At 41.2% G+C, this 26,547-nt stretch overlaps 1 protein-coding gene across 1 annotated transcript in view; it reads right to left on the bottom strand.

Annotated features, from left to right (window-relative positions):
• Positions 1-26,547, bottom strand: part of ppp4r4 (protein phosphatase 4, regulatory subunit 4) — a 72,175-nt gene that overhangs the window by 11,161 nt on the left and 34,467 nt on the right. The window contains exons 10-17 of the mRNA XM_078234289.1: positions 23,898-23,981; positions 20,008-20,187; positions 18,628-18,733; positions 15,055-15,202; positions 11,485-11,629; positions 4,555-4,596; positions 4,363-4,437; positions 794-845 (exon numbers count right to left, since the gene is read on the bottom strand). Coding sequence (XP_078090415.1) covers positions 794-845; positions 4,363-4,437; positions 4,555-4,596; positions 11,485-11,629; positions 15,055-15,202; positions 18,628-18,733; positions 20,008-20,187; positions 23,898-23,981 — 832 coding nt within the window. The remainder of the gene's footprint in view (positions 1-793; positions 846-4,362; positions 4,438-4,554; positions 4,597-11,484; positions 11,630-15,054; positions 15,203-18,627; positions 18,734-20,007; positions 20,188-23,897; positions 23,982-26,547) is intronic.

The following is a 26,547-nucleotide window of genomic DNA, read 5'->3' as shown; positions in this document are numbered from 1 at the left end:
AAGTGAAGCCTTTCTTTCTTCTGTCTTGCCTGCTTTCTCCACAGAATGATTTTAATAATATGTGTAGAATTTACCTATACTGTTTAGCAAGAGCAAAGCTGCTCTAAAACATAGCAAAACTAACTCAGAAAATGACAATCAACTGAAGTGATTAAAGTGCTATTTTCTATTTGTTCCTGGGATCTGAAGCCTCATTGAAAAGGCCAGCATTTGTTATACATCTCTAAGTGCCCTTGAGAAGGTGGTGGCTAGCTGCCTTCTTGAACCGCTGTAGTCCCTGTGGGTGTAGGTACACCCACAGTGCTGTTAATGAAGGGAATGTTCAAGATTTTGACCCAACCACAGAAGGAATGGTGACATAGTCCCAAGTCAGGATGGCGTGTAACTTGGAAGGGAACTTGTGGGTGATGGTGTTCCCATGCGTCTGCTGGTCTTGTCCTTCGAGGTGACAGATGTCACAGGTTTGGACAGCGTTGTCTAAGGAGCCTTGGCGTGTTGCATAGGTGGCATGCACAGCTGTCACTGTTGTGGCGGTGAGGGAAGTGAACATTTGACGTGGTGAATGGGATGCAGATCAAGCAGGCTGTTTTGATCTACATGGGGAGCTTGGAGTGTTAGAATTGCACTCATCTAAGTAGAAAGTACTCCATCACACTCCTCACTTGCAACTGGTAAATGGTGAACAGGTTATTGGGAGTCAAGAGGTGGATTAGTCACAGAATATAATTTTTGCATGATAATATTGTGTTCAGCAGCAAAATGTTTGGATCAAATTAGAGCAAAAAAAACTCACGTAATTTCTTTTCATTCAATAACTTGCTTTCGCCCCGTTTTTCCATGTCTTCCTGTTAATTGAAATATCAGTACAACTTTGAAATTCATAAGAGTATAAAGAAAATATGCAGAAAAAATTTGTACACAAGAATAGAAATTCTCTCATGAGAAGGACATTAAAGCCATTCCTAATCTATCTTCTACACCATCAAAAAAAATATTTTGTAATATTAATCGCACACATCCAAAGTAATCAAACAACACTACATAGCACCCAGTTCTATTATTTAACCTTGGAAAACTGCTCTCTCCTGACGAGGCAGATCCTTGTGGAGTTCTACAACTCTGTCCCAACAGTAAGAGCTTCGGTCATTTACTCTTAGTTATTTCTCAGTTAGTTTCCCCAATTAGCCTTCCGGATTTATTGGCTAAGGGCTCACATTGAAAATAATGGCAAGGCAATCAATACTCAACTATGGAGGAAATTTGACAGCAACTTCTGGAGTCTGCACGTGCACAGTTAAATGTGCAAATCCAGATTTTGTCATCAGAGAAAGGTTGCTTCTCCGCAGGGGAGCTTGGTTCTGAGGAATGGTCTCAGCATTGATTTGATTTATTATTGTCACGTGTATTGGGATACAGTGAAAAGTATTGTTTCTTGTATGCTATACAGCCAAAACATACCGTTCATAGAGTAAATAGGGGAAAAGGAAAGGAGAGGGTGCAGAATATAATGTTACAGTCATAGCTCAGGTGTAGAGAAAGATCAGCTTAATATTTGGTGGGTCCATTGAAATGAAACAATGGTGTGAATGTTATACCTCACTAGTTTTCTACTAAATTTTCCATGAATGTGATCACAGCGCCAGGGACCCAGGTTCGATTCCCGGCTTGGGTCACTGTCTGTGGGGTGTTTGCACATTCTCCACATGCCTGCGTTGGTTTCCTCTGGGTGCTCCGGTTTCCTCTGAAAGACATGCTGGTTATGTGCATTGGCCATATTAAATTCTCCCTCAGTGTACCTGAACAGGTACCAGAGTGTGGCGACTCGGGGATTTTCACGGTAACTTAATTGCAGTGTTAATGTAAGCCTACTTGTGACTAATAAATAAACTTTAGTTAGGACTGGTTGATTCAGGAGTAAGTTTTTAACAGTGTGCGCTGTTTTGGTATCTTTACCCAAGGAAGGACATATTCACCTTACAGGATGTGTAACACAGATTCACAAGACTAGTTCCTGGCATGAGGGAATTGTCCTGTGGAGAAAAATTGAGCCTTATATTTCATGGAGATAAGAAGAATGAGAGGTGATCTAATTGAAGCATAAAATTCTTACGAAGATTGACAGAAACTGAGACTTTTTTTTCTCCTGACTGGGAATCGAGAACATGGAGTCAAAGAATCATAGAATCATCGAAACCCTACAATGCAGGAGGCGGCCATTCGGCCCATCGAGTCTGCACCAACCACAATCCCACCCAGACCCTACCCCCATATCCCTATATATTTACCCGCTAATCCCTCTAACCTACACATCTCAGGACTCTAAGGGGCAATTTTTTTTTTTAGCATGGCCAATCAACCTAACCCGCACATCTTTGGACTGTGGGAGGAAACCGGAGCACCCGGAGAAAACCCACACAGACACGAGGAGAATGTGCAAACTCCTAATGAACAGCTATTTAGGGCTGAGATGAGCATACATTTCTTCACAAGAGTTGTGAATATTTAGAAATTCCTACCCCAGAGTTTTCTGGATGCTTTGTCATAGAATATATTCAAGACAGAGCTTGATAGATTTTTGGGTACTGAGATAAGGGATACCAGGGATAGTGCAGGAAAATGGTGGACAGGTTACGGGAAGTCAAGAGGATTAAGAGGAAAATAAATATTGGATTGGGAGGGAAAAAAATGAAGTTTTTCACATCTTCCTGAAAATTCAAAACCTGAAAGAATGAGGCTCCCATATTTGTAATGGTTAATTCCCAGTGTCAGAGCCGATCAAAGCCGATTAACGAATCCCAGAGAGTGATAAAAATATGGAACCTGGTGCCACAGTTGTAATTAAAGCCAATAGCAAAGATGTATTTAAGGGGACGCTAATAATTCACGTGAGGGAGGAAGGAATAGAAGGATATGCAGATACAGTTAGATAAAAAGGGTGAAGGGAGGTTAGCATGGAGCGTAAATGCTGGCACTCATCAATTGGGCTGAATAAGTTCTGCACTATAGACTCAATTGGCTGGATTTTCAGCCCCCGCTAAAACAGAAGCAGGTGGACACTAAAAATAGCCCCAACAGCCAGCAAGATGGTCCTCCGATTCTTCTCAGAGGCCATCTGTCACCGAGGTGAGTGGTTGGAGTGGACCTACCCGCCTGTATGTGATAGGTACCCAACACGGCTTAAGACTTTACTGAGACCGATGAAAGGAGGATGACTGAGATTTTCTATTCGACCTCCAGGGCTCCTCAGTAGTCGGTGCCATTTTAGACTCATGGAAGCAGCCCTTTGGCAGCAGGTTGGGATGGGACCAGTGCTCCAGCCAATGGCAAGTTTAATAGCAAATATAGAAAGCTCCCAAAAAATGGTGACAAAGGACAAGAAGCTGTTTTTACATGGCTAATGGTGCATCTCAGGTTTATGACCATGGGTTTAATCAGGGCTGTTATCCCAAAGCCTATACAAAGCTGATTTTAAGAGGGAAACAGTATTGAAGCACTTGATGTTTCCAAACATCTTCATTTTACCGCCTCTCGCTGAATTTTCACATCAGCACTAAACTCTTAAGCCACTGCCTCACAACGCCAGGGAATCGGGTTCGATTCCCAGCTTGGGTCTGTCTGTGCGGAGTCTGAACGTCTTCCCCATGTCTTCATGGACTTCCTCCGGGTGCTCTGGTTTCCTCCCACAGTCCAAAGGACGTGCTGATTAAGTGCATTGGCCATGCTAAATTCTCCCTCAGTGTAGCCGAACAGACGCCAGAGTGCAGCGACTAGGGGATTTTCACAGTAACTTCATTGCAATGTTAACGTAAGCCTACCTGTGACACTATTAAATAAACTTAAACACATATTCTGCTGAGTCTGAGTGTGCTAAAAATAACTATCCCAAAGTTACATATTAAAAACATTGTTCAACAGAACAGAGACCAAATGACTGAAATCAATTTGATTCCCTGCTTGGGTCACTGTGTGGAGTTTGCACATTCTCCCCATGTCTGCATGGGTTTCCTCTGGGTGCTCCAGTTTCCTCCCATAGTCCAAAGATGTGTGGGTTATGTGGATTGGCCATTCTAAATTGTCCCTTAGTGCCAGGGGGACAAGCTAGGGTAAATGCATGGGGTTATGCGGATAGGGCCTGGGTGGGATTGTGGTTGGTGCAGACTCGATGGGCCGAATGACTTTCTTCTGCACTGTAGGGATTCTATGATTTGCAGGTCAGGTACACATTCAATTTCAGCCTTAACAGAACATGTTTACTCCTGTAAACTGAATAGCATACAAAAAGAAGCAAAGATACAAATGCAGTTAACATGAAACAGCATAAGCTCTCATTCAGAAAGGTACAAACATTTCAGCAGACATTACCATTTCTAAGAGCAAATTTTCTTCTTTTTCCTTTTTGTGATCTAGCAAGTCTTTTTCTTGCAACCTTTTGGGAAACTTGAGGGGAGAAAAAAAAAAGTGTCAAATCCTTCTTCCTTTGTAACCGAATTGCTTAATGCATTTTAGGAACAATCGATTGTTTTGGGTCAAGACTACAGCAGAATGCGAACTTACAGATTCCATGCTCATTTCCATTCGATCCAATTCCAAAGTGATCTGAAAACAAGTTTTTAAAAAAAAGTGTTGGTAGCATTCGAATGGAAATGGTAAACAAAATCAAAATAATTTCCAAAATTTCATCAGGAATTTCCCCCCACTGTTGCTTCCAGTCAGTAGAATTCCTTGCTTCCTGCCAAATAGCCATGTTAGCATAATAGCATTTGATAGGAGGCTATTTTTTAAAAAGAATTACCGTAGATCATGGCATAAACTCCGACCTTTGAAGCCTTCAAAAATCCTTCTAAAAACAGAGGTCGACTTACGCAGTGAGCATAAAACGTGAACAGCCAGGTGGTCGCATTTTGAAATGTGAAAAAAAACATAACACCAGTAATTCCTTATAAAACTAAAGTAGCAATGTTTATTGAGTGAATTAATTACACAAAGGCATCTTTAACCACAATCAAAGCGTTTTCAACCATCAACTTCATCGTCTTCGACATTATTGGATTCATTGAGTCATTTTGAACAGCAACATTCATCTGTGAATATGCTTGTGAAAGATCAGTCTTGCTGAATTTCTGCACACCTGATAATCCAGCAAACAAATCTTCAATTAAAGGAAATGGATATTGATCAGCACACAACACTGGATTTTTGATTGTTTTAAAATCACCTCAAATACCAACTGAACCATCTGGTTTCATGACAGGTACGATGGGGGCAGTCCAGTCACTCATTGTAACCGGCTCTAACACACCAGTGTCAACAAGTCATCCTAATTCTTATTCGACCTTGGGACAAATTGCATATGGCACTGCTCTTGCTTTGAGACTTTTTGGTTGACTAGTAGGCTTCATCTGGAGTTTCACAAACTCCCTTCATTGAGCTAAGTGCCTCTTCGAATTAGAATATTTATCCAGAAGGTGCTGTAGGTCTGTTTTGGCATCGACTAATCTGTTGACAGCACTCCAGTTGAGCTTTATCTTCTCCAGTCATAATCTCCCAGATAGAGCTGGAAAATTACCATGGACCACATGGAGAGGCAGCTCTGCTGCTTGTCCACTCAACTCTACACAGACCACGAAGTAACCTTAACTGCATGAGCTCTTCAATGTATCTCCTTAGAATCATATCAGCTGATTGTAAAGGAAGATGCTTCAGATTTGCTGGGATATGGTCTCAAGCATTAAAGATACAGCAGCACCAGTATAAACTCCATCCTAATAGGTTGTCCACTTAATTTCGAAAATCACCCAGAATTTATATGATTCACCCTGTATAGATAAGATGCTCAGTTCAAGCTCTTCATCATATTTCCGAACATTCTCGTTTTCACAGTCATAATTCTTTTCTTCCATGTTGTAAATTATTTTTGTAGATTGCAAGTTCTTCTTGAAGGTACTCAGATTCTTCTCCAGCAAAGTTGGTCTAGTCCAACAAGATTTTACAATGTGACCCATTTTGCCACACTCCTTGCATTGACAATCCTTGCTCTAGCATTCACTCGCAGAATGGTCCATTTTGGCACATTCGAGACATGTTTGCTGCTGTTTTGACTTTTTATGGTCAGTTCCCAACTTGTGGATTTTCATTCCTGTACCAAATTGTAAAACTTCTTTGGCAGCCAGTGCCATTGACACTACTATGATTTCTACTGTTCTGTAAAATCAAAGCATATTCAGCAATCAATCTTCTTTGGATAGCCTCATTTTGGAGACCACAAACTAGACAACTTCAAAGAGAATCTCTAATGACTCAAACTCACAATGTTGCCAGTCTTTTTAAGGTTGTCACAAACTGAGCAATGCTTTCGCCTTCCACTTGATTCTTTTGTGATGATCAATAGCTTTGGAAAGTCATGTTCTTTAAGGATCTTGTCAAGTCATCGTAAATTTTGGTTCCTGGTTTTGCTGGATGAACAAAGTTCCAGAGCAAATTAAATGTTTCACTTCTTATTGTACTGAGAAAAACTGGCATGAGCAATTTGTTTACAGTTTTATTTGCTTGTAGAAAGTACTGAAAATGATCTGCACAGGGATGCATTTCTTCACTGAAAGGGCCTGTGGATCCTAAGTGACCCATCATTCCTCTCACAGGTACTAGCAACTCAGTATATATTTTTTGCTGACTTCCGAGTACTCCTGGAGACTGCTGACTTGATGTATTTCTTTCTTTCAAATTGCTCCAGCGGTACAGCAAAGCATAACTCTCTTCAAATATACCAGATACTGCCTGGAATCTCACCCTTCTCTGATCAGAACAAAAACCTTCTTTTAAAATGACACAGAGCTTTTTTCTTACTTGGTCTTCCTGCATTAGCACTTAAATCTTTAATCCTTTTGTTGCTTCTCTCAAGCCTTCTAATATTCCATGTGCGAGGACACACAGGCCGGCATTCTCCCAAAACAAAACTAAGCGCCCAACGGGTGGAAAAATAGAAGTATTTCCCATGCGTATTTTGGGCGTACTTACCAGAATGAATCTCTGACACACTGTGCCAGCTCACACAGAGAGCCTCAGTGTGATTCATTCTGAAAAAGGGTGGGTGGGGCCAATCCCCACCTGAGGGGCCGGCAGCAAAGTGCTGAGCGGGCCACTGCGCACGCACTGATCTATCAGTGCAGAGATCGGCACATATGCACTGGTTCCCCCATTGCCAGGCTCCCGATCGCTGGCTTCCTCCCCACCATGCAACACACCGCCCTGATCGCCCTCCTCCATCTCTCCCCCATCGATCGCCCCTCACAATGGGCCTGCCCCCTTGTCACTGCCCAGTGGGCAGTCAGTTTGCCCCTTGGGCAGTGCCAGGACTGTAGGGAGTGAGGTCCTTAAAATGATTACTATTACTAAAGAGGTAGTGCTTGGTAGGCTAATGGGACTAAAGGTAGACAAGTCCCCGGGCCCAGGTGGAATGCATCCCAGGGTACCGAAAGAAGTGGCAGAAGTAATAGCAGATGCGTTGGTTGTAATTTATCAAAATTCACTGGACTCTGGGGAAGTGCTGGCTGATTGGAAAACAGCTAATGTGGCGCCACTGTTTAAAAAAGGAGGTAGACAAAAGGAGGGTAACTACAGGCCGGTTAGCTTAACGTCCGTAGTTGGGAAATTGCTGGAATCCATCATTAAAGAAGAAATAGCAGGACACCTGGAAAAAAATGGTTCGATCAAGCAGACGCAGCATGGATTCATGAAGGGAAAGTCGTGCTTGACGAATTTACTGGATTTTTAAGAAGATGTAACGAGTGTAGTTGACAGAGGGGAACCGGTAGATGTGGTGTTTTTAGATTTCCAGAAGGTGTTCAATAAGGTGCCTCACAAGAGGTTTCTGCAGAAGATTAAGGTACACGGAGTTGAGGGTAAAGTGTTAGCGTGGATTGAGGATTGGCTATCTAACAGGAAGCAGAGAGTTGGAATAAATGGGTGCTTTTCTGGTTGGCAGTTGGTGACTAGTGGCATGCTGCAGGGATCGGTGCTGGGGCCTCAACTGTTTACCATATACATAGACGATCTGGAGGAGGGGACCGAGTGTAGGGTAACAAAGTTTGTGGATGACACAAAGATGACTGGGAAAGCGAATTGCGTGGAGGATGCAGAAAGTCTGCAGAGAGATTTGGATAGGCTAAGTGAGTGGGCGAGGATCTGGCAGATGGAGTATAACGTTGACAAGTGTGAGGTTATCCACTTTGGAAGGAATAATAGTAAAATGGACTATTATTTAAATAGTGAAAAATTACAACATGCTACTGTGCAGAGGGACCTGAGGGTCCTTGTGCATGAATCACAAAAACTCAGTTTGTAGGTGCAGCAGGTGATCAAGAAGGCAAATGGAATGTTGGCCTTTATCACGAAGGGGATGGAGTATAAAAGCAGGGAGGTCTTGCTGCAATTGTACAAGGTACTGGTGAGGCTGCAACTAGAGTACTGTGTGCAATTTTGGTCCCCTTATTTGGGGAAGGATATTTTGGCCTTGGAGGGAGTACAGAGAAGGTTCACCATGTTGATGCCGGAAATGAGGGGGTTAGCTTATGAGGAGAGATTGAGTAGATTGGGCCTGTACTCGGAGTTTAGAAGGCTAAGGGGAGATCTTATAGAGGCATACAAGATAATGAAGGGGCTAGACAGGGTAGAGGCAGAGAGATTCTTTCCACTTAGAAAGGAACCAAGAACTAGAGGACACAGCCTCAAAATAAGGGGGAGTCAGTTTAGAACAGAGTTGAGGAGGAACTTCTTCTCTCAGAGGGTAGTGAATCTCTGGAATTCTCTGCCCATTGAAGCAGTGGAGGCTACCTCGTTAAATATGTTTAAGTCACAGGTAGATAGATTTCTGATCAATAAGGGAATTAAGGGTTATGGGGAGCGGGTGGGTAAGTGGAACTAAGCCACTGTCAGATCAGCCATGATCTTATTGAATGGCGGGGCAGGCTCGAGGGGCCAGATGGCCTACTCCTGCTCCTATTTCTTATGTTCTTATGAAGCTGGAGAATACCGTCCTGGGCCCGCTAATCATATGGAAATGACAATTTCAATAACATTGCCATATGATTTCCGGCACGGAGCTGATTGCTTGAGCAGCACAGTGGGCTGGGAGAATCCCGGCTACAGTTTCTCCTCTAAAGATATTTCCTTGATGTTTTCAACAAAACAAAATCCCGACTCGCTGCCGAGTTTCTTTCTGAAATGTCCTGATTATGTTAGGGGTGTGGGTTTTTGCACTAAAAGATGTGGTTTGCACACGTGGATTCAAAGTAACAACAACAGATTTATTCTAGGAGCTTCTGCCCGAATCAGCATGCCAAGCGGGCCACTGCGCATGTGCCAATTGGTGCATGCACACTGGACCCCTCATCGCAGGCCTCCCGATCTCTTCTCAGGTCCCCTTCTCCCAATCGCCAGTCTTCCTGACCACCCCCCCACCCCTCCCCAACCTACCCTATCACCCCCCCATGTGCAGCCCCAATCGCCTCCTCCCTCCCTTCCCACTGATCCCATTGCGGAGTGCGCAGTGGGTCACCCCCTCACCACTACCGATTAGCCCCACCCCTCAGTAAGCCCCACCCCTTGGCACAGCCTCAATGGCCTCTGACCCACCAGCAGGTTGATCATGCCTGGTCCTCCTTGATGGGGATCATCTCTAATCCCTGCTGGTGGGAACCTCTCCCAACATGGGGTGGGGGGCATGGAGACAACACTAGCCGGCCCGGAGATTACCAGGAATATGGTATTGAAATTGTGATTTCAATATTGTAATCGGTCTCGCACTGAATTCAGCGTGAGGCTGATTACGTTGAAAAAAAAAAGGCCTGGGAGACTCGCGATTGGCTGGACACCAGCAGTGAGTCCCGCTCCAGACCCCTGCTGATGTCCCCCAGCCAACTGCCCCCATAGTCCCAAAACATAATCTTATAATTGTAACACACTTAAGTGCATATATCTGCATTGCACTGCTGGTGACGGCTTTTGAGTACCCATTCTGATACATGCTTCTCAAGGTCAGCCCAATGGCTGAGTCCCATTCTGATGGCATATTTGGCCATGAGTAACTGCTTTAAAGCGGATTCTTTCTTCTTCCATTCTCACAGTAGCCTTTCACTAACACAGAATTCCTTTACTGCCGTAATTATTTGACACGCTAGCAAATGTTATGACTTTTGGCTTGAGAACAACTTCATATTTCATTTTTTTTGCTAGGGGACCCATTTCTATTTGTCATTCGCCAAGCGCAGTCTGCTCTGCGTGGACATGCTTTATACTCCCATGCTGCTGTTTCACAACATGGTCCAAATCACCTGCTTGGTCCCATTTGCCAACCTAACAGCATAAGTAAAGTAATTCATGCATTTCTGGAGTGAAAAATTGAGGCGACTACTAATGACAGTATAGCACTTCAGAGCTGAAAAAGATCGACATGTGCCGACTATATGCAAAAACATGATATTTGCAGCCGAAAGATTGGACCATCTTATATGATGGGTCCACCTACACGGCGTGATCTACAGTAAATAATCTCTCGACTTAGAAATCCAAAACCAGAACAGCATTTCCAGAAAAAGAACAGAGCAAGATGTTTTATCTCAATTTTAGCAGAAAAAACTGACTCCATTGTATACTGCTGTGAACTGATTTGTGATAAGATTTTGTAGCCATAAACACACGAAATAATAGGTCAGATTTTGCTGGAGCAAAGTATCTCGAGGTGCCCCATTCTTCAGACTTGTTCGTGCATGTTTAGCTTTTAAAAGGTTTTGCCCCCAAAGCTGCTGAAAGTGCAAGCTTGTGGTGCAGTGAGGATAGCAAGGCATTTCAGACCTTTAGTGAATGACAGGAGAAACAATGTTGTTTCTCCTGAAACAGCAAGGGTATGAGGTTAAAGGACTGTAAAATAAGAGGAAAAAAAAGAGACAAAGGGAAACTCAAGATTTAACAAGGAAGTTAAATTTGACATCAAGATTTTCTAAAATTATTTCACAACCTGAAGGAATGAGATGCCACACTTAATTGTTTATTTTCTGGGCAAGAGAGATTGACTTATAGTCATTAACGATAGTCACATGAAAAGGGTATCTAAATGGTTAATTACAAAATTGGGCTTTCTCTGGTGAATTTATTTGATGTGCAAATGCTATAACTTCATATCATGCTCAAAGCTAATGGTAAACCTTGTGGCAATTCATGAGATAGTTTGTCATCTCTACAAGTTTCTGACTAATTTGCATATTAATAACCGAACTTCAGACACTTTTTAAAAACAGCAAATGGTGCCCTGATCGTCAATTTTTTTCAAGCAAAAAGTTGTATGAAAGTACGTAATTAAAAACCAAAATCAGATTCGCTTTCCTTTCAAATGATCGATGGACTTAGTCACGTAGAATAAATGCAATCTCAACTGCAATGATTAAAAGCCGACCACAGAATAATCAAAAAGGTTTTAAGCAGCAAACGTACAATTCTCACTATTGCTGTGACATCCTTGTCCTTTTCCTGACACAGTAACTTCCTAACGCAAAGCTCTAGTTGTTGAAGTAGGTACTTGTCAGCAGGCAGTTTTAATGCAGACTTCAATTTTGGCAGCATGTAACAGAATTTAATCCTGGAAGAAAAAACATGAAACCAAAAAATTGAGAGTTACAGAACTCCACCAGGTCTAGTGTAAATCCTTTTTTAAAAAAAACTTTGAACTTCCAGAACGCTTTGCAACTTCAGAAAAGGCAAGATCCACAATGAAAATAACTTCAAACATTTTTCTACAATTCAGTTAGGTCGTCAAATTGACATTTTCTTGGATGATTATAAACTGGTATGTTGAGATCTACTGTCACAGACTTTTCAAAATGTACTTGTGCATCTGGCAGAGGGGTGGTGTTGGGAGTAGGGTGGGGTGGGCAGAGGATGATGAGATGATTTTACAGCCTTTGATGCTCCTTTAGATTGTTGGGTTAAAGTATAAGAACATCAGTGGGAGGGCATCTTTGCCTAGTTTCTGAAACAGATAATTTATGATTCATTTTAAATACTCAGACCTGTGATATGTAATTACTGGTGTGCAATTTACCTTCATTAGATGTCAGATCAGAGAATGGGGTTGGAGAATTTACAACTGTATTTACAAGGAGTGGATGACGCTTTCTAATAAGTTCTGTACAGGCATTCACGTTCACAGCTGCACCATCCATAAACCTAGAATTAGCACAGCACTCTTTTTTGGCCAGCTGACAATGTGATATACACATAATCCAAGGTTCTCCAAACCAAGCTATTGAGAATTATACCCAAGTCTAACTTCCATTTGTCCAAAATGGAGTGGGCATTCTATCTCCGGAGGGAGATACCCTAACTGCAAAACCCAAAGAAGTCATGCAGAATCCCAAGCTGTGTTGCAGCTCAGTGAGTATTGGCCATTGTGATGTTAGTGTACCTTTAAGACATTTTTTTAAAAGTCATGATCTCTGCAGTTCTCTCAGCTTCAGTGTTTTCTCAGCTCCCAACCCAACCTGATGTCATTAGCACCAGCTTGTCTGGACATGTCATTTCATTGCTGCTTTAACAGGGGTTTGTTTATTTTTACTGGGATGTTTATGACTGCATTGTCAGGAGGAAGGATAATTGCAGGTCAGGTGATAGAAGCTCTTTCATTTTCAGTTTGGAGCTGCAGGTTTTAATTTTAGAAGGGACAGCAAGCTGAAAATAAGTCTCTCTCTCTCCCTGGTTTTGGAAATTCTGCTGGCTGGCTGAAAGCAAGGTCTTGCCTTTCTGAAGGGGGGAAATCTGCCTAGAGTCCCTGGTGTTTTGGGTAGCTGTTCTGAGTCTATCCAGAGAATTGCAGACTTCATCCAAAGGTCTCAATTCCAGTACCACGTAAGCATTAGTCTTTGCTACGCTAAACCTGTGAAAAGGGTCCTTTGTCTATGGTTTGATTGGAACACGTTAGATATGTTTGTTAAACAAAACATTGTTTTGTTTCTTGTTTGTAATTGATAAAAGTTCTTGCTAAGTTTCTTACTATAAATATTAACTACATTCTCAAATAAACTTTGTTTGATAAAATGATAAAAGCTCCCTAGTGGATCATTTGAATTAAACCTGAAGTGAAACTTATCCTAGCCAAATTCAAGATGCAAAACTCATGATCCAGGCAGGCACCATAGAACACTTGAGTTTCTAACCTGAACAATAACACCATACGGTTTATGAGTACATCCCACTATGAAGGTTCCTGATGTGTATCCAGTAGGACCACCTTGCTCATTCGGCCATTAGTTTTCAGGTTAAATTAAATATTTAATTAAAAAGGTAGGACTGCTGGGCATCTATCCATTCACACCCTAAAATATTGTCAGGCGAGCATATTGGATTATTGAGTGTTTCAAAGAGGTTCAATTCTGTTCATTCACAATTTTATAAAACCAAAAGAATTCTGGAAACACACTAGCCGATCAGGCAGCATCTATGGAGACAATAAGCAAGTTAATATTTCAGATATGGATCACCAGGATTGGAAGATTTTACTTCTTACACCCTTCCTAGTATTTCCAGTATTTTTCATTTTTTGTTTCAGTATGCACTATCAGCGGCATTTTAGCTTTTTGTTCATCTCATAGGTAGTTGACTTCAGTGAATGTTCAAATGAACAATTCAAGGAACCTGAAAGTCTGTGATCAAACTTTCATCCACTCCATACAGTTTGTCATTCTGGTTAGCGTTACTGCCCGTTACAACAATAACAAGGTCGATGGCCTCACAAAAAATTGAGTGCTGCCAATCCCCCCCAATCATATAACATACACATCTGTAAAAACACACTTTTCTAAAACAATTCATTTCTAAAATAACACTGTAGTTGTTGAAGTAGGTATTTACCACAAGGCAATTCCAGCACAGACTAAATTTTGGCAAGTGCAACTAGCTTTAGTCATACATTAATTGTAAAACTGTATATTGTAATTTACAGCACATCAGCTACACTGACTATTTTGAGAAATTTTCTTTGGTATTTTTGAAGTTATGCTTTGCAATAAAATCCTTTATCAAAATGTTCTGTAGCTTTATCAAACCTATAACATTTTACACTTTTCTAGGTGTAAGCTGGAGTTGCTGCTTCAGTTTTGGTTTGGAGTGTTTGTGCATATTTTAGTTTATTGAATCATCAAAATGTTTTACACTTGCCCAGAACTATGTGGAAATGAGTTTTTAACCCAAGGATGCGTTTGCCAATGCCACAATTACTGAGGGTGCACTCGCCCCCCCCCCCGCACATGCGCATATGAAGGGTCAGTGCCTGTGAGATCACTGACAATCACCCCCCCAGGAAGATGCCTGCATTAAAGATGACGCAGCTCGAGGATAGAAAACAAAACCCACTGCTCTCGCTCCCATTATCTGCCTCCCTTTGCCAATTCCCCACTCTCTTTGCTGCTTCCCTTCTTGACGACTCTCCATCTCTGCTTCCCCCACTTTCCTCCTGCTCCCTTTGCTGCTTCCCCTCAATTTCTGTTCTATTAACCAGCCACCCACCAACACCCGCCCACCCAGACAGATTAAAGCTTTCCCCGATGGTTCTGTTTTGTTAAACATTCATCATTTCCAGTGGTGTAGGCTTTTACCACCCCCCCTGCCATCCCACCCCCACCAAAAGGTTTTTCACAAAGTAGAAGTCATTACTGTACTTCACGTTTGTTTTGGATCATGTCAGGTTAATTTCAATAACCTGATATCCTGTGCTCAGTATGAATGACTCCAAAGCTTGAAGTATCAGTTTCAGTTCTCTGTCTCAAAGAAAAGCAAATAAAAATCACACTGATGCAGCAGTGAAGATTCATCAGATGGAACTAAGTCTAAATATTTATGCTGCCTAAGGAAGCGTTGACATTGTTATCAGGGTGCCACATACTCTGTAGCAATGTACCATTTGGAGCATGAAATGAGCTTTTCCCCTTTACAAGAGTTAAAAAGATCATTACAAAATGGTGCCAAGCAACAAACATGCAACATGTAGTTCTATATCAATGATCTACTCACCTTACATTTGGAACAGGATCATTTGAAAGTTCAAGTACAGGCAGGAAAAAATATTTACAGAAGAAGGCTTTTGAAAACAGATCCATGATACATTCACAAGTGTCAAGAAATCTTAGTCTGTTCCAGCAACTTCTTCCTTGACCAAGTTCTGAAGCAGAAAAGTATAACATTTTAATTAACGGAACAAAAGGTTGCTTTTTAAAAAAAATTGCAGCACATTTTGCGGTTTAATCTCAGTGTCTGCTTCAGTCTCAAAATAGTCAGCATTACAAATAAAAATTTTAATTAAAAAAAATCAGGGCTGTAAATCTAAAATAAAAATAGTAAATATTGGAACTATACAGCAGGCCAAGTAAAGGTTATTGATGTTTTTGGGGTTATATACCCAAAATGTCACAACTTTGCTTTTTCTCTTTATAGATGTTAACTCAGTTGCCGTACATTTCCAGCAGGAAGATTATATATTTGAAATTTACAGATGGCTAGCTTTACAGATGGCGCACGAAAGAATACAGAGAAAATCATGCAACTTTAGCTTCCTACCACATGAAATAAATCTTCAAAACGATAGGAATATCATCAGGATATTTTTGGGGGCTGTTAAATGTGCCCTGAACAAAGCCTTTTTCTCCAATTAATCAGTGACAGACGCTAGTAGAAATGTTCAGCATTTTGTTTTTAGCATATCAATTGAGGAAAATGTTTCACCAAAGACACTAGACCATTTTTGATCATGATTTAAAATAACAGGAGCTTTACCACATTATAATCATAGCGATGGGTGCTGGTCTACCACAAGAAGAAGGTGATTATATTCGTGATGCAGCCTCATGAGAGAGAGTAAAGAATGAGGGAATAAACTTAATGACAATGAAAATAACTTCTAAGTGGGATAACTCTTCATCAAACTACATCTCTAAAGAATCGGGTACTTCTGAAGTGTGAAACTGCTCTAATGAAGGAAATGCGACAACTAATTTGTGCACAGCAAACTGCAGCAAATAGGAACTTCTTTCGCACATCAACAAAAACGCAAAGTTCTTTGGAATGTTACTGTCATATAGTTGTTTCCCTGGAACTAAGTTCAGAAGTTAGCTTGTATGCCTTCCTCTTTGTTCTTAGATTTATGTTATTCACTTGAACAATGAAACTTTTATTGGGTGCCAAATCTAACGGCTTAAATTACTTTCTATAATTAACCTTGGCTCAGTGGTAGCATTCTTGCCTCTGAGTCAGAAGTGTGTGGGTTCAAGTCTGTCAGGAACACAGAGGTAATTTTAAGGGATCTATATTTATACTGTTAAATATTAGAAATAAGGTACGATTAAAGTGGGTTTAATTTAGTGGTTCTGTGTAAGAGGAGTAAAACTCTAGTAAGCCTCATGCTAGACAAAGGTGTTTGTATGTGTGTGGGGGGTTTTGGTCAGATCAATTGCACTTTGAGGTGCTTACAGCATGAACAGTAAACACGAGGTTGAAGAAATAAAAAGTCGTCGCTGAGCAACCAGGGGCACCTTTAGGGTAGGGAAGCTTTTTGAGTGTAGTTTTAGCTGAATCCATATCAGTCAGGGCTCATAAGTAAGAGTGTGAATGGCTAGAAGCAGAAAAGCCATACAATGGACTAACATGGACAGGATCAAGCTCCAGGGGAATGAAAGAACAGCTAGCTCTAGAAACCAGGGAATGGAAAGGAGGTTTCATGAATATTTAAGTAAAAAAGGTACAAAGAGGAACTGTCTTTAGAACAGGATACTGTCCATGGGAGTTAAAGTCAGACCTGGGAAGAGAAGAGTTGAGGAAGTTGGCTACAGACAAGCCACATATCTAAAGCAATCATAAGGTTTGGTGTTCTTATTTCCAGTTTTTGAAGCAATAGTATTCTGTTCGGGACTGAGTACCTGAGTTTGTGTAGAATTTTGGATGTCTATTGGAACGGGATTTCTTATCAAAACAGTGGAGCGGAAACTTTGTTTGAAAGGATAATTGGAAAACCTGGAGCTGGATTATTACTAAAAACAGCTGATAGAAAGCATTGTTTGAAAGAAGATTTTAAAGCGTGATTCTTTGGGAGGGGAGTTTGGAAACATTTGTGAGACAATCATGTGAAATCCACAGACGATCAGTTGAGTGGCATCGGCTATTTGATTTCAGAGTGGGGAGTTATCTTTGAAATCCGTATGCATTTGTGAACCAAAGGGGGACTAAAGGAGTATTGTGAATAAAATTTTCATGTCGAATAAATGTTTGCTTTCTTGTTGTTCAAAAACAAATTAGCAATCCTGGGAGTTTGTTCCTCTACATTTTCTAAACAAAGTAAAAGTTACGACCTTTAGAGCCAGTGTTTCATTCTGGAATCTTCCCGTCTAGTAATATCAACTGGGATCATTACAAGTCCCACTCCAGAGACTGGAGCACAAAATCTAGCCTAGCACCTCAGTCCAGTACTTGGTATGATGCCACTTACATACAAGATGCTAAAACAGAGCCATAACAAGGGGAGATTTTAAAAATCCCACAGCAGTACTTGAGGTTTTTAGGTGTCCAGATCACCAACAACCTGTCCTGGTCCCCCGATGCCGACACAATAGTTCAGAAAGCTCACCAATGCCTCTACTTTCTCAGAAGACTAAGGAAATTTGGCATGTCAGCTACGACTCTCACCAACTTCTACAGATGCACCATAGAAAGCATTCTTTCTGGTTGTATCACAGCTTGGTATGGCTCCTGCTCTGCCCAAGACCACAAGAAACTACAAACGGTCATGAATGAAGCCCAATCCATCACGCAAAGAAGCCTCCTATTCATTGACTCTGTCTACACTTCCCGCTACCCCGGAAAAGCAGCCAGCATAATCAAGGACCCCACGCACCCCAGACATTCTCTCTTCTAACTTCTTCTGCTGGGAAAAGTCTGAGGTCACGTACCAACCGACTCAAGAACAGCTTCTTCCCTGCTGCCATCAGACATTTGAATGGACCTACCTCGCATTAAGTTGATCTTTCTCTACACCCTAGCTATGACTGTAACACTACCTTCTACACTCTCTCCTTTCCTTCTCTATGAACAGTATACTTTGTATAGCATGCAAGGAATAATACTTTTCACTGTATACTAATACATGTGACAATAATAAATAAAATCAAATGAAGAGGAGCGTAGGAACTTCTCCCATGTTCAGGGTGATACTCGTCTCTCAATTAACATCACTAAAAGTGAATGCCTGATTATTAACTCACTGCAGTCTGTGGTACATTGCTGTGCAAAAGTCGACTGCCACATTTCCTACGTTACAACAGTGGCTACACTTTGGAAGTCTTTGGTTGCAAGGTCTATTGAAACATTTAAAGGTTTCAATGCACCTTGAAATATGCTATGCTTATAGCATAGCATATATATGAAATATGCTATATAAATGCAAGTTATTTCTTCTTATTTCCTTGCGGAATGGTGCATCGGAAAAGGAAGATTTATGGTTGAATTTTATTACTCAGATTTCTATTCCCAGGTTTGGGGGAACAATATACAGGGAATCTACAAGTTATTTTACTACATTTGGTTTAAAAGAATACTTACGTTCAATGAGCTTACTGCATATTTCCTGCCTTTGCTCCTGTTTGCGGTTATACCGAACAAATACACAGAGTGTTCTGGCTGAGGCTCTTTGGACTGGGAGGACATTCTAGATAATAATAATCCCAACCTGAATTTTAGTGTTATCAGAATTAGCATTTCCTTCAAAAAATGGTCATGTAACAATCTACTGACATCAAAAATGCTGCACGTAGACACTGTAAACTAAATCTTAAATTATGCTTGTTGCTGAAGAGCACTTTATGAGTCAAAGAACATAAAAAAGGCATGCACCAGAGGGTTTAACAGAATCTCAATTAACACTTTAGTTCAGTTTGAAATTAAATGCTAACAGGCAAGTCATGCAATCGCCTCTCGGCCTTTTGGCTAAGGTCAAGCCAGAGTTCAGGTGTTAATGCCTGTTCTCGTCAGCTTGGATCTAGTATGTCTCTTTTGTGGGAACCATGAATTTGGAGTCAATCTGAATTAGAATTGTTTTTTTGGAGCAAGCAAGGAGATGGACTAAGGGCTCACCCTGTCCACTCTGCACCTTGGCTTTGTAACCTTGAGAAAGGATTATTATTTTTTTTTAATGATTTGTTCCTTAAGTCAAAGAAAATCAGAATATCTGAACATTAGTAATTACCTATCTTCTGAGATTACAATAATTCAGTAGTCAACCGATGATATTTTCTAATAATGGCCTAACATCTTCGGTTATAAATAAAAGACACGACAAAAGCAGTAATTGTAAATAAATATTGCAGACATAAATGGAGAAGACAACAGAAATATTTGCTGTTTTCATACGCTAAGTGAGTGTGACTTTTACAACAGAAAAACGTGACTACAGTTTGACATCTGATTTTAAATTATTTGAAGTACATATTGGAGATCTAAATGACGTGTGCATGCATGAAGAATTTAACTATTTGTTGAAGTACGATGAAAGATATGAAGGAATTCCTTAAATGCTATTGTGCTTTAGATTCTTTTAAATCCACAGACCTAAACAGGGTAAAAGTATAAGTGAACACATAACATCTCAGAGATACTATTTTTTAAAAGCCAAACTGCAGATTCAATTGTCAGAATGATACAGAATTATCGATTGGTTTCTTATAAACCAAGTTAAAGGCTATAAAAAAATTTATAGTTATGTACAAATTTCAATATGTTTTGACAAGACAAGTCCTAAAATTGTGTTTGCATTTAAACAAAATAAATTTTATACTACTTCGAATTATCCTTAGTACCGAGTTACAAAGTAAACTCAAGCAAAATGGTAAAACCCCCTTCAACGGGGAGCATTAGCATCTCCAGTATCACAACTTTCACCTTATATCAAAATTCTTATGAAATTGTATTCGAAATAGGTCTTACATTTGTCGTCATTATTCTAAACATTATGGGCAAAAACTTGTAGTATATCTGATCACTTGAAATGACTTGCGGCAGACAGGAAAACGTCAATAATAGCTTCTCATGTATTCTCCATTTTAGAGAAGTGGCAGCTCTCTGTTCCGCCACTGAGAGAGCTGGGATCAAATCAGGAACATGTACCTGGCAACAGAAATTAAAATTAAAATATGGTCTTGTAAACTGCAGTTCTCCTATAAATATACGCACACAAAAACTTGACAAAGCCAAACTTTTAAAAGAAAGTACAATAATTCCAGTTTATTACTTTGTTTGTACACTTCCTTGCTAGAATTGCAGTGCTTTTCTGGGGTGGGCATGTGCTGATATATGTTTCTACTTGGTGTGAAATGGGAGAGATTCAGAACAGACCCAACAGGTTAAAACTAGCCATCCATGAGGCACTACTTGCCATTAGCAGCAGCAGAATTGTATTCAATGACAAACTGCAGCCTCATGGCCTAGCATATCCCTTACTCTACTGTTACCATCAAGCCAGAGGAACAAGGCTGTTCAAAGAGCACTGCATGAACGTCGGCCAAAGACAACACCAGCATATCTAAAATGAGGTGTCAACCTCGAAATTACAACAGAGGACTACATGGATGCTAAGTCAGAGGCAGTAGACAGAGCGATACAATCCAACAGTCAAATCAAAGTTCTGGAGTCCCATCACATCCAGTCATAAATGGTGATGAACAATTAAGTAACTAGTCGGAGGAGGCAGCTCCATAAATACCCCCATTCCTCAATGATTGGGCGGCACGGTGGCACAGTGGTTAGCACTGCTGCCTCACAGCGCCAGGGATCTGGGTTCGATTCCCAGCTTGGGTCACTGTCTGTGTGGAGTTTGCACGTTCTCCTCGTGTTTGCGTGGGTTTCTTCTGGGTGCTCCGGTTTCCTCCCACAGTCCAAAGATGTGCGGGTTAGGTGGATTGGCCACGCTAAATTGCCACTTAGTGTCAGGGGAACCAGGAGAGTAAATGTCTGGGGTTATGGGGATAGGGCCTGGGTGGGAGTGCGGTCTGTGCAGACTCGATGGGCCAAATGGCCTCCTTCTGCACTGTAGGGATTCTATGTTCTATGATGGGGGAGCCCTGCACATCATTGCAAAAAGACAAGGCTGAAGCATTTGCAACTTAGCAGAAGTGCTGAATGGATAATCCATAGTGGCCTCCGCTTGAGGTCCCAGTCAAGGACAGTCATGGGAAGTTGTGCGTGGAGCCTGAAGAGATAGGAGAGGCGCTAAATGAATATTTTTTGTCAGTATTCACGCAGGAAAAAGACAATGTTGTCGAGGAGAATACTGAAATACAGGCTATAGGACTAGATGGGATTGAGGTTAATAAGGAGGAGGTGTTAGCAATTCTGGAAAGTGCGAAAATAGATAAGTCCCCTGGGCCGGATGGGATTTATCCTAGGATTCTCTGGGAGGCTAGGGAGGAGATTGCAGAGCCTTTGGCTTTGATCTTTGTGTCGTCATTGTCTACAGGAATAGTGCCAGAAGACTGGAGGATAGCAAATGTTGTCCCCTTGTTCAAGAAGGGAAGTAGAGACAACCCTGGTAATTATAGACCAGTGAGTCTTACTTCTGTTGTGGGCAAAGTTTTGGAAAGGATTATAAGAGATAGGATTCATAATCATCTAGAAAGGAATAATTTGATTAGGGATAGTCAACACGGTTTTGTGAAGGGCAGGTCGTGCCTCACAAACCTTACTGAGTTCTTTGAGAAGGTGACTAAAGAGATGGATGAGGGTAAAGCAGTTGATGTGGTGTATATGGATTTCAGTAAAGCGTTTGATAAGGTTCCCCATGGTAAGCTATTGCAGAAAATACTGACTCATGGGATTGAGGGTGATTTAGAGGTTTGGATCAGGAATTGGCTAGCTGTAAGAAAACAGAGGGTGGTGGTTGATGGGAAATGCTCATCCTGGAGTTCAGTTACTAGTGGTGTACTGCAAGGATCTGTTTTGGGGCCACTGCTGTTTGTCATTTTTATAAATGACCTGGATGAGGGCGTAGAAGGATGGGTTAGTAAATTTGCGGATGACACTAAAGTCGGTGGAATTGTGGACAGTGCGGAAGGTTGTTGCAGGTTACGGAGGGACATAGATAAGCTGCAGTGCTGGGCTGAGAAGTGGCAAATGGAGTTTAATGCGGAAAAGTGTGAGGTGATTCACTTTGGAAGGAGTAACAGGATTAGAGTACTGGGCTAATGGTAAGATACTTGGTAGTGTGGATGAACAGAGAGATCTCGATGTCCATGTGCATAGATCCCTGAAAGTTGGCACCCAGGTTGATAGGGTTGTTAAGAAGGCGTATGGAGTGTTAGCTTTTATTGGTAGAGGGATTGGGTTTCGGAGCCAGGAGGTCATGTTGCAGCTGTACAAAACTCTGGTGCGGCCGCACTTGGAGTATTGCGTACAGTTCTGGTCACCGCATTATAGGAAGGATGTGGAAGCATTGGAAAGGGTGCAGAGGAGATTTACTAGGATGTTGCCTGGTATGGTGGGAAGGTCTTATGAGGAAAGGCTGAGGGACTTGAGGTTGTTTTCGTTAGAGAGAAGGAGGTTAAGAGGTGACTTAATACAGGCATACAAGATGATCAGAGGATTAGATAGGGTGGATAGGGAGAGCCTTTTCCTCGGATGGTGATAGCTAGCACGAGGAGACATAGCTTTAAATTGAGGGGTGATAGATATAGGACAGATGTCAGAGGTGGGTTCTTCACTCAGAGTGGTAAGGGCGTGGAATGCCTTGCCTGCAGCAGTAGTGGACTCGTCAACATCAAGGCATTTAAATGGTCATTGGATAAACATATGGATGATATTGGAATAGTGTAGGTTAGATGGGCTTTAGATTGGTTTCACTGGTCGGCGCAACATTGAGGGCCGAAGGGCCTGTACTGCGCTGTAATGTTCTATGTACATCCCATTCAAGTATTAAAAACTCACAGGTATCAAAAACTGGAGCATTTTGCTTATGGTGCAGCAGAGACTTAACTGTATAATGGCATTAAAAGATTTATGACTAGCTATTAAAGTTGTGGTGAATCCATTTTTGCTAGGATTTTTTCATTCAATAAGTATAAATATTGATCATAAAAAATGTAATGCTTTCAGTTTTACCATGCTTCCTACTAGACTGCAGTAAACAAAGAAGGGGACAAGTATGAAATTCATTATTTGATCATAAGTTTTTGGTGTTACAACCTTGCAGAGAAGGCAACATAGATAAATCAAAATTGAGATGTAAGAACAAACTTAATTTGATCATTTTGATGATTACAGTATTGTTTAGCAGTAAAATATTGACATTCACTACACCGTAATTAAAATGCTGGGCAGACAGTCTGACATTATTATTGCTGTGGTAATAAGTTTTTTAAAAAAAAAGTTCAGTGTGCCAAATAGGTTTACATTAACACTGCAATGAAGTTACTGTGAAAATCCCTTAGTCACCACACTCTGGCGCCTGTTCGGGTACACGGAGGGAGAATTTAGCATGGCCAATGCACCTAACCAGCACATCTTTTGGACTGTGGGAGGAAACCGGAGCACCCAGAGGAAACCCACGCAGACACGGGGAGAACGTGCAGACTCCACACAGACAATGACCGAAGCCGGGAATCGAACCCGGGTCCCTGGCGCTGTGAGGCAGTGCTAACCACTGTGCCACCGGGCTGCCCAATATTCAGTAATCCTTTCAGGTAATCACCTGAAAAGCATCATGAAGAAGAATAATCAGATGATTGCTTATCAAAATTTTTCAATGCTCTCTGCAGGAAGAGGTATTTTAGAGATAAAGGATCTTAATATTATATTTCTAAAATGTCAGGATACTGAATAATTACCTTACTCTCTGACCCTACAAGGTCTCCTCCCGTAATGACAAGTCTCAGAATTTCTGGAAGGTGATCTAGAAGTGCATCCAATACCTAGATATGACAAAACAATGAATCAAGCAGTTATACAGCATAACTATATCAAGAGTTACTTATGGCAAATTTTTGAAAGGGATTATTCTGCATACTAATCAATCAGTGTTGATATAACATCAAAAAAGTTTTTTTTAAAAGCACATTGCTCACTTTTGTAGAAGTGGTCATCATTGCTCAAAAGATGATTATATTGCATGTGCCATAATTAGGTGAATTATTTAATACGGACAGTGATTTATTTAATAAGACTTTCAACTAGAACCATCATATATTTCCTTACAAAGTCTAAGATCAATTATGTATCAATTTGCCTTCATTGGATCAAAAGGAACTCTCACATAAATTTCAGTGAAGAGATCAAAGGTTGAATATTAATTTACCTGACTGACTGGCAGTGGACTGTGGGTGGGGAAGGTGGTGGTTTGGGGATGTGGATAGTGGAATGCAGGGAACCCAGAATGCAGTCCTGCCCACATGCAATCCCATGGGCAAGTGGGATCAGAGGGATGGGAGTTTGGAATGGTCATGGGATAATCACAGAGGATTGGGTCCAGGAAGCACTAACCCGAGGATCAGGTAACCAACCATCCAAAGTTAAGTTCAACATGGTGAATAATATATGTTTGCCCACCCCCATTCCACCTCTAATAAAATCTGAAAGGAGGGGAATTTGTGGTCAGAATTCAGATCATTTAACACTTCAATCTCCCAGCTGACCCCAACCAGCCCATGCTTTGAGGTTAAAATTCATCTCTCACCAGACTCATTTTATAATGACATCTAAGGGAGGAATTAAATTTTCAGCATGCAGTTTCTATAACAAATAGAAAATCTGTTGATTGACCAAGTAGTAATAAATCAGAAGATTAAAATAAGGGATGAAAAATTTGAATAACTCAATTCCAACAGGCTAATCTATAGAGAAGGAAGGCATACAATACAGCTATGACAAAGATGTTCAATGATCAATGATGATCAACAAAATTTACAGGCAGCAGAATTTTGAATGAATTTAAGTCTTTGAGGATGGAAAACCAGCAATCTGAATATTTCTCTCTGGAGATGACAAAGCCATGCATGAAGGGTTCAGCGGCAAGATGGACTTAGAAAAGGGCAAAGGCAAGCGGCATTCAGTGGGAAAGTTAATGTCCTCTGTAATCAGGAGGATATGGGATAGGAAGCTCAGCCCAAAGTCAAATAGTATCCAAGATTGAAAACAGCAGGGTTGAGTTGGTGGTGGTTGGGTGTTGTCAGCATACATGTGGAAACTGATCCTCTGTCTGTAGATGATATCAGCAAAGGGCAGTACATAGATGAAGAGGAGTAGGGGTCTGGGTAAATGGAGACAACAGTAGAGGTGGGAGCAGAACCATTGCTGGAGATGCTATCAGACTAGGCTGCACAGAGGTCGTGGAGGATGAAGAGGAATTAGGGTCTTTTTTTAGTTATAATTCATTTTCTACTTAAGAGAGCCTCACCAGAAGAACTCATCCACCTAGGATTTAGGAACAGGAGTAGGCCATTCAGCCCATTGAGCCTGCTCCGCCATTCAATGTGATCATGGCTGACTGGACATTTCAATGCCTTTTACCCACACTACCTCAATAATAATAAAATTGTTTTAAAAGCTATTCACAGAATTATCACTCGAAGGGCTTATCTCGTGAAGAACGGTTGGACATATACCCTTTGGAGTTTAGAAGGTGATCTTATTGAAATATACAAGATCTGGAGCGGACTTGATAGGGTGGATACTGAGCGGATGTTTCCTCTTGTGGGGGAGACTAGACCTAGGGGCCACAGTTCATGAGGAAGAGGTCTCCCTTTTAAGATAGAGATGAGGAAAAAAAATATCACAAGACGTTTGGTAATCTGTGGAATCTTCTTCCCCAGAAAGCAGTGGAGGCTGGGCCATTGAATTTATTCAAGGCAGAGTTAGATAAGATTTTTGATAAACAAGAGAGTCGATGGTTAGGGAGGCTGGAGAGAGGAAAGTGGAGTTAGACCACAATCAGATCAGCCAAGATGTCATCAATGTCAGTGATGGTTGAAAGGGTCAAATGGTCTGTACCTGCTCATAAGTGCTATGTTGCTATGGATAGCAGCACACTTTCTTAAGCAAACCAGCACTCAAAAAGACATGTACAAAGTCAAACAAGCTAGGATAGTTTTACACCATAGTATGGAGTTCACTGGCACAACTAGGATCACAAAGAGTGTGGCTCTTTGACAGGCTGATGGAATATTCTGACAATCAATTAATCATCAATAGCGAGGCTCTACCAAGAAGTCTGCGTCCTCAACTCTTTCTTCAAAGGACAGAGAGCATTCAAATTAAGCAAAAATTTAAATCCAGTTTTCATGACAACTAAAGCATGACTCCGACGAAGGGTCATCCTGACTCGAAACATTGGCTCTATTCTCTCTCCATTGATGCTGTGATTTGAGCATTTTCTGCTTTTGTCGTAGTTATGACTAGGTTCCCCTGTACCTCTTCCTGCAAAATCCACCCAGTAGCCCAATCCCATCCATTGACTCGGTCTACACTTCCCGCTGCCTCGGC

Source organism: Mustelus asterias, chromosome 18, assembly GCF_964213995.1.
Source record: "Mustelus asterias chromosome 18, sMusAst1.hap1.1, whole genome shotgun sequence".
Taxonomy (NCBI): domain Eukaryota; kingdom Metazoa; phylum Chordata; class Chondrichthyes; order Carcharhiniformes; family Triakidae; genus Mustelus; species Mustelus asterias.
Note: the sequence above shows the minus strand (reverse complement) of the source record. Positions and strands in the feature narration are given on the sequence as shown.